This window comes from Pan troglodytes, chromosome 2, assembly GCF_028858775.2.
Source record: "Pan troglodytes isolate AG18354 chromosome 2, NHGRI_mPanTro3-v2.0_pri, whole genome shotgun sequence".
In the NCBI taxonomy this organism is placed as follows: Eukaryota; Metazoa; Chordata; class Mammalia; order Primates; family Hominidae; genus Pan; species Pan troglodytes.
The window spans coordinates 182,968,251-182,983,954 of NC_086015.1; the positions used below are offsets into that span (position 1 = coordinate 182,968,251).

At 38.4% G+C, this 15,704-nt stretch overlaps 1 protein-coding gene across 17 annotated transcripts in view; it reads right to left on the bottom strand.

Annotated features, from left to right (window-relative positions):
- Window positions 1-2,798: 2,798 nt before the first annotated feature.
- The window catches only part of PEX5L (peroxisomal biogenesis factor 5 like), a 241,669-nt gene continuing 228,763 nt past the window's right edge, over window positions 2,799-15,704 (bottom strand). For all 17 annotated transcript variants that reach the window (XM_003950234.6, XM_001168575.8, XM_016942333.4 and 14 more), the window contains 2 exons: window positions 15,468-15,625; window positions 2,799-9,819 (listed from right to left, as the gene is read on the bottom strand). In XM_003950234.6, coding sequence (XP_003950283.1) covers window positions 9,615-9,819; window positions 15,468-15,625 — 363 coding nt within the window. In that variant the 3' untranslated portion in view covers window positions 2,799-9,614. The remainder of the gene's footprint in view (window positions 9,820-15,467; window positions 15,626-15,704) is intronic.

The window sequence follows — 15,704 nt, forward strand, 5'->3', positions numbered from 1 at the left end:
ATTGGGGTGGTAATGGTGGAGAAAGATGACCGGAAGTCCAGTTTAAGATGTGTTAAGTTTGAAACGCCTATTAGAACTCCGTGGTTGATGTTGAGTAGGAAGCTGGATATCCAACGGATTTTGGGAGAGAGTTCTGGACTAATAGAAATTTGGGACTTGTTGGCATCTAGATGCTATTTGAAACAATGGGACTGGGTACAATCACCAATGGAGGAAGACAGGAAATAGAAGTCCAGGGACTGAACCCTAGGGGATTTCCACCTAAGAAGTCAGGGAGAGGACAAGCCAACAAAGGAGACTGAGAGGCGTGACCGTCAAGGTGGAGGAAAGCCAAGAGCATGGTGCCTGGAGTGGAAGCCAGGAGAAGGAGGTGTCTTACTGAGGCGAGAGTGATCAACTTTCCAATACTCGTTAATAGGGTATGTAAGCTGAGGACTGACAATCAAGGTCCTGGGTGATCTCTGTGGGAACGGTTTTGGAAGCACGGTGAAAGGAGTGGGTCGAAGAGAGAATGGGAGGAGGGGAATTGCAGATAGTGAATGCAGCCAACTCTTTGAGGAGTTTTACTACTATGGGAAGCAAAGACGGGAGTGGTGGCTGATGGGAAATGGGGTGAGGTCAAGAGAAGGTTTTTGTTTTTAAATGTGAGAAATAAGATGGTCAAATAGAAATAAAAATATTGAAGATGTAAGAGAGCGACGGAAGATGTCCTTGAGCTGATCTGATGTCCTTGAGCAGGGAAAAGGTGATGGGATCTGGTGCCAAAGTGGGGAGCTGATTTAGGCAAGGACATAGGAAGACCATGGCAATAGGAGGAAGGCAGAGACCAGGAGTGCAGCTGCTGGTGGTGAGGAGACACACTGCTGAGAGTCCGACAGTTCTCTTTTGCCTGCTTTATTTTCTCAGCAAAATAGGAAGCAAATCCATCAGCTGAGAGCGAGGATGGGGGAATTTAGGGATTTGAGGAGAGAGGAGAAAGTGTGAAATAGTTATCCAGTTCAGCTATTTCCAAGCTTTTGCATTTTTTTTCTATTTTAATGAAATTAGTATAATTGGTATCAATTCTGTAAATTTTAGGAGGGCCATCTTGAGTCATCAGTTAATTTTAAGCCTTATTGATTTTTCCTTATGAAAACTTCTGCTATTGCCGATTCCCTTTTGCAGCCATTATTTCCACCAGGTCCAGCTTTACTAGTGAAATTTTGCAAATCTAAATTTTGTCAAGAAGAGTTTCTCCTTTTGTCAATTTTTAATCAACAGCAGACTTTACCATGAGCAATGTTAGCTATCATATTGGTTATTTTTCTCAAGCCTACTGTTTCCTGGGTCAGTTTTTACAGTTTGTAGAATTAGATGTGATCTTTAGTCCACTTTTAATCTAGGAGTGGTTTTTTTTTCACCATATACAGTTTTTGCTTTTATGTTCATTATATGCAGTAGGCAGAAACTTGGGACAAGAATGTCCATTGGAGTTAAATGGCAGAGTAGAAACGTCGAGCCTAGGAATCTGCCACAGTTTCAGTAAATATCAGCTTCTTCTGTGTCCCCCTTTCAAAGAACTCCAGTTGCTTCATTTCCAGATAGCTCAGGGAAGCAACCTTAAGCATGGGGCCTACTGAGGATCAGCAGGTTAGTTCCACAGGGAAAAATACTAAAATTAGCTGTCAGTTCCCCAAATTCTGATGCATTAAGATGATTACCAGGTAACATTATTTATTATAGATGTAAGAAATAAAAAAAAAAAAAGTCCTTCACGAGCCCTAAAGTGTTGGGTCATTAAGATATTACTTTAAGGAAACTTGTAAAGAATATAAAGAACTCTTCAACCTTCAGTTTCTCTTATATACACATGGAGAGAACGCAGCTATTTCAGGAAATTCATATAGTTTACATTTAAAAAGTGGAAGTAGGGGATATGAAATAGGCTTGAGATATTCAAGGAGTGGGGGAGAAGCCTCAATTTATCACTACATAGTTGGATTTTTATCTTACATAGCGCAGCAGCGAAGTGGGAAAGAAATATGTACAGCTTGATTTTATAGGGGAAAAAATGGAATTTTATGAAGGTCAGGGGCTGCCTCAGATTGACAGATGGAACAGTGACAAGTGAGAAAGGGATGCTCCAGTCTCTTGCTGTATAGCTCTCTTCGCTTAGCCTGCAGTTCCCTCCCCTGCCAACCTGACTCAAGGACTTTATTTTGAAAATGGTTTGGAAGAACAGAAACCTCAGTCTGAACACCGTCATCTTTGCGTGGAGCAAATTTGCCCTTGAATCTGCTCTGGGAAGGCCTCCCATGATCTTCCACCTGCCAGGCTGTCTACTAAGGTCGTGCAGCTCACAGCCCTCACCACCCCAGCCCCCCTTCTTCCTGAATGCACACTAAGCTCATTGCTGCCTTGGGATCTTGCACAAGCTATTGGCTCTGCCAGTAGCGTTGTGCCAACTCTACTTGTCAGCAAATCTCAGTCCAAATGTCATGTAAGAGAAAACTTTCCTGACCACCTACAGATAAAGGAGCCCCTCCACTCATTCTCATAATATCTTATTTGCCTTGTTCTAGTACTTTGTAGCACATGGCATTCTTATTTGTTAAAGTATTTGTAGGCATCCTTTCACAGAAATCTAAGTTCTTCAAGGGCAAGTTTGATTTCCTTCACTTACTACTGTGTCCTACGCCCAGAATGGTGTCAGCACATAATTTGTATCTAAATATTTATTGACTGACCAGAAAACCAAAAGACCCTAAAACTGAAATTTATTTTAATATTTTTATTCTAAAAAGAATCACAAAATTCAATTTCAGGTTAAATAATATTTTAGTCTTAAAAAATTAACAAAGGAGGAAGATTTTTAAAGTTTTGTCTTATATCCAAAAATGCATTCCTGATTTCCAGATAGCTCATGCAAAATCATATGTAGTGATATTCAATATTTAATAAAAGGACCTTTAGCCAGTAGTACAAATTGGATTCCATTTGATCAGAAGGAGTTCTGATCCCCAAATCCCATTTTGAAAGATTCCTGAAAAGACCTCGAAGCCGCAGACAAAGTTTATTTGAAAACATAGTTTAAAATTGCACAAATATAAATACAATTTAATAATGTGAAAAAGGGAAGGCATGCTTCCAATAATAGTACAAAAATACTACCTTAATCTTGGTACGCAAATTAGAAGCCAACTGAGTAAATTAAACACATCAGTATGATAAGAGGTTATTTTTATGGTAGTAATTTTATTTCAAAGAGCAACGCAGGGAAATACTAAGATGAAGCCTTAATACCCAACAGAGTTGTGCTATGATACATATTATTTCACTAAATCACTGATACAGTATCACATAATATGCCAATCACTTTAAAATCCCCTCCCCCCCATTGCCATTAATTTACTATAGGTCACTTAATTTGAATTGGTATTAATTTAGTAACGCAATGTAAACATTTAAACTTAAATTTTTTTCTTGTTATCTATTTCAGCCTGAAAATGAAATCCCAAGACTTTAAACATTTATGAGCATGATGAGGAAGCATCACAGAAGAATTGTCTCAAAACAACATTTTTAGATTAGATTAGAGATGCAATATTCATAGATATATAAAATATGTAGAAATATCTTTTCTAAATAGTTACATGTTTGTTACAGTTTGTAAAAAGTTTAATAAATTAATCAGTTTTTTTCAACCAATGTAAACAAATTTGGGCAATGTAAATTGAAAGTTTGGGTTAGATGATATATAGGGAACATGAAAGGAAGTTGGTAAAAACTTAAGTTTGCTGTATTTCCCTTAACTACTGGTAATGTAGTCCATCATGAACACATTTCTCACATGGCAGAATTCTTGTATGGTATCCATGCAGAAATGCTATATATCTCAGTGAAAATGCCAAATGCTCGAATTACCGAGTTGAGTGTGTATACCTCTTAGTCTTTTTGTGTTATACCATTTCCCTTTCCAAGAAATCCAAAGAACACGACCCTTCCTCCTCCCCCTCCCCCAATGAATGATACACATTTTATAGTTGAGCAAAGAACTGCCTAATTGTTGTTGTTGTTTCCATCTTAATATTATTTTGAGTGCAGGCTTCTATTAAGTATCCCACGGAGCTCATCAGGGTTTTGCTCTGACATTCTGCAGCATTGCAAGTTAGTTTTCTCTTATAGAGAAGGTCCTGAGAAAACAGTTCTGACATTGGGACACTTGTCTCTAGACTGTGTTATTTTGGTATTTCTGCAGAAGCTGCAGGTAGTGGAAATTTCGTTCAAGGCAAAATGCCACATGAGAGGTTGTTAAACCTCACAGTTTAATTTTCTGTTTTTTTTTTTTTTCCTCTTAACTCTTTAATGCCTCCCCACAATCGTCTTTGCTATGTGTGTTATGTGTAGAATTCTGTCTTTGAGCTCATGGTATGTGTGTGAGGGTACCGGGGTATATGGAGTGAGTAATGAAGCTGTTACTAATGTAAGACCATATGGTCTCACTGAGCTTTGCTCTCTCCCTTTCTGGTCTCCTCATAAAATAGGGGTTATGGGAAAAGGCAGTGAGAAGATTTCAGAGTTGGTTCTGAGTGACCATGAAATCACCTCATCACTCCCTAAATATCAGTGTTTTTAGACCTGTTGATCAAGTCCAGTTTCTCAAGGGACATTTAGCCCAAGCAGCTCAACTACCATACAAATAGGGCTGTATCAGAACAATGTTGTGATACCCCACACACTTGCTATGTGACATTTATGAAAATTAAGGCCCCATATCTACTTCGTTGTGTGATGATTTTGATGTGCCTGACATTACCCCAACCTCCTCGCCTTATTTAGAATATCAGTTTTTCTAATTTATTCCCAAACTTTTAGAAAAATTTTGAAATGCATTATTGAGAATTTAAAGTCGAAACCTTTATGTGCTGAGGCAGTCAACATGATTTAGTTTAGTAGCATTCAGACACTTGGATTTGTTTAAGTTTGGGATCTGTTGTGCCTCAACTGGTTTTTGAAAAAGTGTTTAGATGTCCCAGATTCTTCAGAGGATTAGTTTGGCACTGGTAACACTGTAGAAACCAGATGTGTGAATATCTGTAAAGTTCAGTGTGATAGCATGAAAACAATCTCAAGGATAGGATAAGAAAAGCAAATAGAAAAACTGTAACACAAAGTTCATAAAAATGCTCCCTTGTATAGAGGCAAGGAACAACAGGCTAACCTATGAGACTTAATCATGCACTGTGTAAATTTACATTCAGTCAAGTTATCTTGCATGCTTTGGTTAATATTTGAGTAGGCAAATTTGCAATACTAATGCATGCAATATTTTTGTACCTGAGGTTATACGTTTTGCTTTTAAAAAATTGCTTTTTTACAAACTTTATGCCAGAGTTTATCTATGAACACTCTTTAAAAATATATATATATGTATCTACTTCTTAGTTCAAAACAGTTTAATTTCAACCAGTTCTATAACTATTGAGATGATAGGGAAACTGCAGTAAAATGTGGATACGGAATGAATTTGAAATTATTTTACAAGGTTGCAATCATAAGTGTGCATGTGTAATAATTTCTAAAATAAGAAGGTTCAAAAAGGATGGCATATAAAGTAAGCCTTTAGAATACCCTGTTTCTAGAATGTTCTAGAAGTATCTCAAGATATAAAACAACAACCACCACTGCTACAACAACTAGCTTAAAGTACAGTCCAATCTTGGGGAACTGATTCAGGGCAAATGAGGAAGGGTCTCAGAATGATCAACTTGCTTTCTCTATATTCCCAAGCTCACAGATAAAGTTTATGATAAAGAGTTTGGAAGCTTTTATTATAAGTGGGACTAGCTACAACTGTATTCAAGTCTTGCTTGTATGGGAAGAATATACAAGAAATATTTATCTATACAAGTATTTAGACATGGGTCCCACGTTCAATATAATAGTATCTTAAAGAGAAGAATGAGGAAAGTGGCATGAAACTCTAAAAGTGAGTTTGTGAAACATAAGTGGACATTCCTACCCAGTTATGTTTCCTTACTTTTCTGTTCTAGTAGGAATCCAGATTGACTGAGAAAGCACGGTGCATAGTATTCTATTAAAATTTCCTGGTGGACAAGATCTGCCCATTTTTCAGGAGTCATGGGGAGTGAGTTTTGGAGGAAGTAAAGGGAATGAATCAGTATGACTGGCCCAGTGAGAGGGATTTTTATTCCTCCTCCTCTCCCCTGTCCCTCTGTCTCCTCCTCACCAGGAAGGTACAACAGCATGTAGAAGTAGCCTACTAGAAATGGTTATATTTTGAAACTCAGCAATAATCACTGGCTTTCTCTTTATTTTCATCCAATCTACAGGCGAAGTCAGTTTCTGGAAGTCACCTGTATGTAACTGAAGTCACCCGTATGTAGCCATTCTAGTAAGAATACCATCTTCTAGGAGCTGTTAGGCTGTTATACATTAATACATGAAAAAGGAAACTCAAAGCCTTCTCAGAGTATCTCAGAAGGGAAATAAGGATACCCTCCCCTTTCAAATGGAAAGAGTAATTTAAATGACAGTTTCACGCCATGAAGATAAGATGCCAAAAATTGTTCTGCCAAAAAATAAAGTAGATGCACTTCTAAGAAACAAAACATTTACTGTATATGATTTATACAAAAAGACTGTTCTAAAGTCTTGCTACTGATTTCTTGGTGGTGCTCTATTCCTATAAACTGTCACTTTTTTGTTTTTTTTGAGATGGAGTCTCGCTCTGTCACCCAGACTGGAGTGCAGCGGTGCAATCTCGGCTCACTGCAACCTCCGCCTCCCTGGTTCAAGTGATTCTCCTGCCTCAGCCTCCTGAGTAGCTGGTATTACAGGTGCGCACCACTACACCCGGCTAATTTTTGTATTTTTAATAAAGACGGGGTTTCACCATGTTGGTCAGGCTGGTCTCGAACTCCTGACCTCGTGGTCTGCCCGCCTCTGCCTCCCAAAGTGCTAGGATTACAGGCGTGAGCCACCGCACCCGGCCTGTCACTCATGTTTTAATAATGGTTTTAACTTAATTTTATAAAAAATATTATTGAAAAATGCAACTCTTTTCCTCTTGGGCCGTAATTCTGGACTTCTTGACCGCCTATAAAAATCTTAGATCTGACAGATACTACATATACTACAGAAAGTACTACTAAAAATGCTCTGCAAATTGCCAAATAATGGTAAGAATGGAAGATTGTTTAGTCTTCCCTAAAACAGCTCCTTGGAGTTTGTGTTCCAATAGCAAAATAAAACTTGGGCCACAAAATTTGCCACCATTTAGCAACAAATTAATTATTTGACATTTATACTAGTTTCAGGCTTTAAATCCAGGCTGCAGATTCAGCTGCTGCTCAAAGTATAGAATGGCATCACAGAACACTTCCAAAGTTTGCTTTGAATCCTTTGTTCAGAGGCTATTCAAACCTTTGTCCATAAACTATTCATGCCGACTTTCTGGTCAAGGTACAGATGGCAGGAGGAAGGAGCAGGGAAGGAAAGGATGCTATTCCATCAGGCATATTCAAGCAGGCCCTGCCATGGCTTGGAGGCTGGCCCCAAGAGTCCTTACCAGACTGGGTTTCTCGAATTCTACAATTCTTACAATACCATTCTTGAAAGCATTGTTGAGCTTTACTTTGCTGCTGAGACTGTAGAGAAGCATGGTCTGAGACTGGGTGGTCGCTGCTACCCATGATGAGTGCCTGAATGCCTCTGCCTTCTGCTGACCAGCTGGAGCTACCACCTGGCCCAAGTGAACTTTGACAATGAATATCAAAACCTGGCACTCCTCACAGTGGCCTCAGCTTTTTGTCTTTATAAACTAGAATAGGTTATAACATATGTAAGCCTCAAGGACTTGTGGTTTCTGTTAACTTGAGGCCCTCTCACAACCCAAGGACTTCAGATGTAACAGAGGAGAGGATTTTATTCCTGTACCTCGCATTCAATTGATAAGCACGTGTGCACATTTACTCCTTAGTAGAAGCTTATTCCCCAGCCAATTATTAGACTGTTTTGACCCCAATTCTGTGGAGTCTTTTTTGTTGTTGTTGTTTTATTTTTTGTGGGTAGCTATAATCATGAGCGGGATGATCTATTACTATCAAAGAACATAAATAAAAAGTCATTAGGATTAGACTACTGTGGGGAAGGTTCTAGATGAAGGAAGGAGACCAGGTAAAGAAGAATGGGATAACTTCTATACCTGACATTGGGAAAATTATATTCTGATTAGCATTTTGCAAAAAATGTTCCTAATTCTTTAAAAAAAAATGTATCTTTCAAAATAATCACCAAGCCCCAAACACATACAAAACACTGTGGAGAACTAAGTGGAATTCAACCAATTAAAACACCACTGCTAATAGAAAATTCTCAATACTTGCTAAATGTTCAAAGAGCCAAAGAGGCATGCATCTTTCATATGAAATCACTGGCATTCAGTGAGATTTGGTTTGAAAGTGTCGCTCTTCTATCACTTAGAATGCAAGGGGATGAACAGTGCAGATTATTATGAAACTAAGAAAACATAATTTTTAGGAAAAAATGTTATTTATCACTCTTAAGAAATATTATTTAAAATATTTATGGTTTAAAAGGAATATTGGTGTGCAGGGCAAAGCCAGTAAAGTATGACACTTAAGCAAGTTAATTTGAACTCAATAGAAATCACGATACCATCAAACTTTCTTCCTGCAGAGAATGCATGAAGAGACAGTACCTTGTGTCTTACTTATGTTCATACAGACCCAGAAAACATGTGAATGAAAAGATCTGTTTGCCATATTTACGCCTTATGTCATCGTATCTGCTTTAAGAAAAACACTTCTCAAAATCCTACACTATGAAAAACTGTCTTCAGGAATTGTTTATTTGGTCCGTTGATCTAGTGAGGCTGAGTTCTTAAATCTTTCACCCCCAAGTTAAAAATTGGAGCAACAAAACAAAACTCCAGCAAGGCATAAATAAGATATTAAAGTGCATATATACAATCCCAGAAAAGTTTAGATTGGGAACAGCAAAAAATTTCTAGTGCAAAAACTGCTTTTGCCAGCAAAGCTCCCTCGCTGGAATCAAAGGGCTACAGTAAAAGTTAAAATTGGAACAGGTTTAAGCAATGTCTGTCTTTAGTCACGAGTTAATATATGTGCATGCACCAATGGCCCAAACTATGTTCAGTCTTGCAAAAGAAGACAGTTCAGAAACAGTCAGAATTTCCCAATCTGAGGCAGTGCTTTTTCCATGTTTCCCATGAACAAGTTCCTCAGATGTGTCATCAGCTGCAAGGGGAGACAAAAAACCCAAAGAACATGTGTTGCAATATGCTTGCAACTTGTGGAAAGAGTATTCAACACACAGTTACTTTATCTTGGTTTGTCTTGAGTCCCTTAATTCTTCTTTTGAGCCTGACTTTGACTCTATATACAACATTTTGTGCTTTTGGATCTGAACAGAGACTGGGCATTGTCCACAGGAATTAATTTCCTTGGGCTATATGACCATGGCCTTTTGAATATTTGATTTATCCTTTTGAAATTCATAATAAAATAGTTTTTGATTTTTCAGTACAATCACACAGATCAGGGATTATTAGTACTGGTATTATTCTTTCTTCAAGGATCCAAGTTGAAAGCTCTTAAGAGGACATCCAGGTCACCAAGATTAGCCGCCTGGAAGAGTTCTGGTTGGTCCATCAGAGAGAGTGCAATTCTGAGGGCAGCCCAGATATTCCCAGAGATTGCAGGATGAGGAACTTGCTGCTGATTCCTGCTCTTTCTTTGCAAACTGAGGGCAGTGAGAAAATTGCTGACCGCTTCTCTAAGAAGGTAGAAAAACATATTTTAAAATGAGTCACATTTCAGAGTTAGCAAATGTAAACAAAACAAAACAAAATTGGATTAAGTGATTTTAATCTAAAATCTTAAATCACCTCTTACGTGTTCTGGATGATCAAATGAACAACTTTCTAATTCTCTTATATTCTTTAGTGAGCAATCATTGTTAAATACAGTGAGGTCAGAAAGAAAAAAGAAAAGCAGGCTGGACATGGTGGCTCAAGCCTGTAATCCCAGCACTTTGGGAGGCCAAGGCAGGTGGATCACTTGAGGTCAGGAGTTCAAGATCAGCCTGGCCAACATGGTGAAACCCTGTCTGTACTAAAAATACAAAAAATAGCCAGGTGTAGTGGCATGCCCCTGTAATCCCAGCTACTAGGGAGGCTGAGGCAGGAGAATCGCTTGAACCCAGGAGACAGAGGTTGCAGTGAGCCGAGATCACACCACTGCCCTCCAGCCTGGGCAACAGAGTGAGACTGTCTCAAAAAAAAAAAAAAAAAAAAAAGAAAAGAAAAGAAAATTTTATTTTAGGAATGTCACGTGGGAGAGAAAGAATAATAGCAAAACCATGCAAATTCATTAATGCATTCGATTTTCCCCTGCTCTAGGAATGATTTGAACACTTAATGCATTTGCAGATTTGATTTCTATAACTAGGTTTAAGAGGAAGAATATAGCCCTACTTAAAAACAAAGTGGTCTAATTTTTCCCATTAGTGCTAGATGTATGGAACACAGCTAGAGTAGATTGAGTTTATTACTGGGCACCTGTCTTGAATCCCAGTTATTTAGCAGTAGGCAAATTTCTTGTTTTTTTTTTTTCCAAGGATTACTTTCCCTGAGTGTGTAATAGGGATAATCAAAGACATTTAAAAACTTTGTGAGGTGCAGTTGAATCAATCTACATGAAAGCTCTTATCACTGAGTAAGATCAATAGTCCTCAAAGTGTGGTCTGGAGAAGCTTGGGAATCAATGAGGTCAAAATTATTTTTATGATAAAGCTAAGATGTTATTTGACTTTTTTGCTTTCATTTTCTCACATGCTTACAGTGGAATTTTCCAGAGACTACATGGTGTATGATATCGCAACAGAGTGACTGCAGAAGCAGGTGTGAGAGTGTGTCTTCTAGTAAGCAAGATATGAAACAAACTTGCAAAAATGTGAAACAATGTCACTTTTCCCACTAGACTGTTTGTGTTTTGGAAAATATTTTTTGTAAAAAATATTATTTATGATTAAATGTAGTGAGTTTTATTCTTTTTAAATGAATCTTTAACAATGTTTTCAGTTTAATTTCCAATACAGTAAATATTGATAGATATAACCCACATAAACAAAAGCCCTTTTAGGTTCTCAATAATTATTAAAAGTGTAGAGGGTTCCTGAGAACACCAAGTCTGAGACAAGCCGAGTTAGATACTGTCTGAAGTCCTTCTAGCTCCTCTAGCCCACTAGTCCACTCTGTTGCTCAGGTGCCAGGTGCACCTGCTGGGTCTGCCCTCTTCAGCAGCCCCATTTCACCCCAACCTTGTTGAGTATATCTGACAAACTGATCCTTCCGAAGAATAATCATGCCACTTTAATTTGCATCCACGTTACTGTTCTCAAAAACTTTTCATACCCTTGATCTCATTTAATCCTGCAAGGTAGGTAATAAGCATCTGGTAAGAAACTTTGAAAATGAGACTGGATTTCTAATTCTAATGCACATAATCCAGGGATTTGCTCATCTATATTGTTAGACCTGCCTGAAAATAAAAGGTAAGTGAGAAATGGTCATGGTGTATGTAGCAACCTGGATAATGGAATGGAGTGGGTGTTCTAATCACCCCCTCTTCTGGGTTTCTTGTAATCAAGCAAGAGAGGGAGATTTATAAATGGATGGACATAAGGAGCCTACTTGAGAGGACCTTTTTGCCCCCACTTCACAGGATGGCGGCTCTACTGATGTCTCCCAGTTTTCTCTCATAGACCCAGACCTGAAAGAACTTAAGGGAAAGGAAGATCTTGAAAGCCTCTCATTCACTGGCTGCTTCCAGCTCCAAGTGTGTGGTAATGGTTTCAGAGGGATTTGGAGAGAAACAGAATAGACGAACTTACTCACCTCATCAAACGACTCCAGTTTTATTGTCCCCCCATAAAGCTAGTCTAAACCTGCTCCCCTGCTTGTGAACTCAGAGTCCTGTTGGGGGACTCAGAAGGTTGTACATATATATGTGTGAATAGTTTTCAAATGTTTCACACATGTATGTATAAATAATTTTAAATGTTTGTGTATATTGTCATGATTAATAAAAAGCCCATTCATTTAAAAGCATCACGTTTTAGCTTTCCCTCATTATACTCATACTAAAAGTATTACTATCAAGCAGGATGAAATTTTCATCCAAAGGAGTCCTCATTTTTGAAAAGGTTAAGACTCATTGGTCGAAGCTGTAGTCTGGAGCTCTATTGACAAAGGTGTAACATTTTGAGCTAAAGCCAAGTTTCACACCAACAATTTCCTCTCCTTGTTTTAATTGTATATGGTACCAGGGTAGTGCTTGCCTTTGACTCTTTATGGAAAATGTGATGACAAGCAGCAAATGTTACAGCTACATACACCGACACCTGCAGTTCTTGAGGGAGCGGTCCCAAGACTTTTGTGAATTTGAAAGTACTTAAACCAGCTCCTCGCTTCCTTTTGAGCTCTTTCTCTATTGAGGGTTGTTATTTCCTGAGTATGCACTTATACCTCAAATTATACTTCTTTTCAGAATTCATTTAAGATTTATGTCTCTCTCTCACCGGGCGTAGTGGCTCATGCCTGTAATCCCCGCACTTTGGGTTGGGATGCTGAGGCAGGCAGATCACTTGAGGTCAGGAGTTTGAGACAAGTCTGGCCAACCTGGTGAAACCCTGCGTATACTAAAAATACAAAAATTAGCCAGGCATGGTGGTGGGTGCCTGTAATCCCCACTATTCTGGAGGCTGAGGCAGGAGAATTGCTTGAATTTGGGAGGCAGAAGTTGCAGTGAGCCGAGATTGCACCACTGCACTCCAGCCTGGGTGACAGAAGCCTCCATCTCAAAAAAAAAAAAATTACGTCTCACTTGATGGTCTTTTTTTTTTTTTTTTTTTTTTTTCAGGAAAAAGCACAAAATTCTTACCACTTCTCAGATTTCCCCCATCTGGCATGACAATAAAAGACCCACAAAACTTAGTCGATACGTTCCAAAGTAGCCAACTGAGTAGTGTTGCCAGATTTAGCAAATAAAAATACAGAATGCATAGTTAAATGTGAACTTCAGATAAACATCCCTTGGTATCCGTGGGGGATTGGTTTCATGAACCCCTGAGAATACCAAAATCTGAGAATGCTCAGGTCCCTTGTATAAAATAGCATAATATTTGCATATAGCCTGCACACACCTCCCATATACTTTAAATCATCTCCAGATTACTTATAACTAATAAAATGTAAATGCTATGTATTTGTCATACTATATTGTTTTTTAAAAAGTTGTGTTTTTTAAGAAATGTATTCAATCCACAGTTGGTTAAACCCACAGATGAGGAACCCATGGATATGGTGGGCCAATTGTACAGTAACATCCCATGCAATATTTGGAAAATACTTACACTAAAAACTTATTTGTTGTTTATGTGAAATTCAAATTTAAGTGGGCATTCTGTGTTTTATCTGGCAACCCTAAAATTGACTTGTTCCAGTAAGGGAGACTTTCTGCTTGAGGATTTAAAATTTACACCTTAACGGAGGTGGCCATTTTTACCTGTCATGAGCCTTCATGGGTTCCTGAAAACAGTAACCCTGCTGAATTTTGTATCTGTGAATGCCAAGAAAGTATTTTATTGGCCGCTCAATTATTGTTTTCTAACCCTAAGAAGTTATAATTAAGAAAAACTCATCTAGGAGCTTTATAAAAGCCTCCTTTAATTGAAAATATATATATAAAATATATATAGTATATATATAAAATGTATGTAATATTTATATATTTCTTTTGTAAGAACAATTATAACAATTACATTATATGTTTTTTATATATATATGTATTTTTTTTTACATCTCCCTTGTTCTAAAAAAAAAAGGAATCTAAGGTGTCTCATAAAATACATATACACAACATATCTAGAAAAAAAGTGAATGAAAGATGTAAATAGGAAATCTGGCTGGGAAAATCAGATGAAGCCAGGAATGAAGTTAGGATACAAAATAGACATCCGCAGGGCTTGGACAGCTGATGTGTAGGGGGGTGGCACAGAGTCAGCTCTGGGCTTTTGCACAGCTGATGTAAACAGGGCCTCTGCAGTGGCACATTTCACAGTGTCCATAAAATAAAGCAAGCCGCTTGGTAAGGAGTCATTCAGCTCTTCCTGGTTTTGATCTGAGAAAATTCTCTTGACACAGTTAATCAAGTGACTAATGCTCTTTGTAAGAGTTTTTTTGTACAGTGCAACAACTATTTTCTAGGATCTCAATGTTTGCCAGTGGCAAAATGCACCAATGCAGTTCAGAAGCAGTCATTCTTCAGATGTCAAAAGAGTGAAATCTAGTTATACAGTTCTCTGATGACTTACTAAATAAATAATAGTAATAAGGATGATGATGGCAAAAATAATAATCATCATAATAAATGCCTGCTAGGCATTGAGCATCTGCTCTGTGCTAGGCAATTACATTTAACCTGTACAAAATCCTGAAAAATAATCATTACCTCTTTCTCTCTCTTTTTTTAACAAGTGAAGAAATTGAGGCTAAAAATTATAGACCAGAGTCACAAAACCGGTACATGGCAGAGCTGTGATTTTAACACAGGCTTGTCTGATTATTAAAGCCTGGCTCTTTCAGAGAATGAGAAAGGGTTTACATCTTTTGTGGGGTTCAAAACTAACATTTAGTTCTTTTTCCAAATTATGAAAGTAATACCAGTTTATTTAGAAAATAGAAAAAATGAGAAAAGAAAGAAGAAAAAAGATTACCCATACTTTCATTATCTGAAAGAAATAAAGGTCATTTCTAGGCCCTGGTAATGGGAAAAAGAAAGAGAGGACGCAGACCTTAACGACGAAGGACGAGAATGAGAAAGGCATTTTAAACTATAAGCCCAGTTGTGTTTTTTCTTTTTCTCCCAACTAACTTGATTGGTATATTAGGTTTAGAAAACCTGGACTCTTAGTTTTGCTTTGCTAAACACTGATTCTGGGACTTTCTGAAGTCATTTTGCCAGGTCCCCTTGCCCACACCCCCAAGGCTCTTTTTTCCTTAAGTGGAAAATGAAAGATTGACGGGTACTATTTCTTGAAGAGTTGCCCTTGGGGGTGTTGAAAATGCTGATAACTTGTCCTAATCCAGGCCAACTGAATCAAAATCTCAGCGGCCAGGAATTGGGAATCTGCATTTCCCAAGATGCGGAGCCAACTGCAGCTCTCTAAAGATTGAGAACCAGAGAAGCACAGGGTTCCTGCTCAAACAGGCCTTGGGATCTGAAGGCTCCACATTCACCCTTAACGGCAGGAGGAGGAATACTCCTACCAAGGCAGGCATTTTTACTTGGAAACAACCTTTCAGATTATTCGACCTCAGTCCTGGGCATGGCCTTCATCCTTGGCCTGTTGCTATACTTCACCTGTAGGCGCCCAGGTTGATGCAGCTTATTCCTAGGTTGTATCTGGACCGGATGAATCCTGGCTGAATCTCCAGCGCTCGCGTGTAGGCCTCCACGGCTTCCTCGCTGCGGTCTCCGTTCGCCAAGGTCGCCCCGAGGCGGTTCCATAGTGAATAGTCCTGATGACAAAATCAGAACTTTCTAACAACCCAGTACAAGGCACAATGACAGAGCATTCCTGTATTTCTCTGCAGAGAA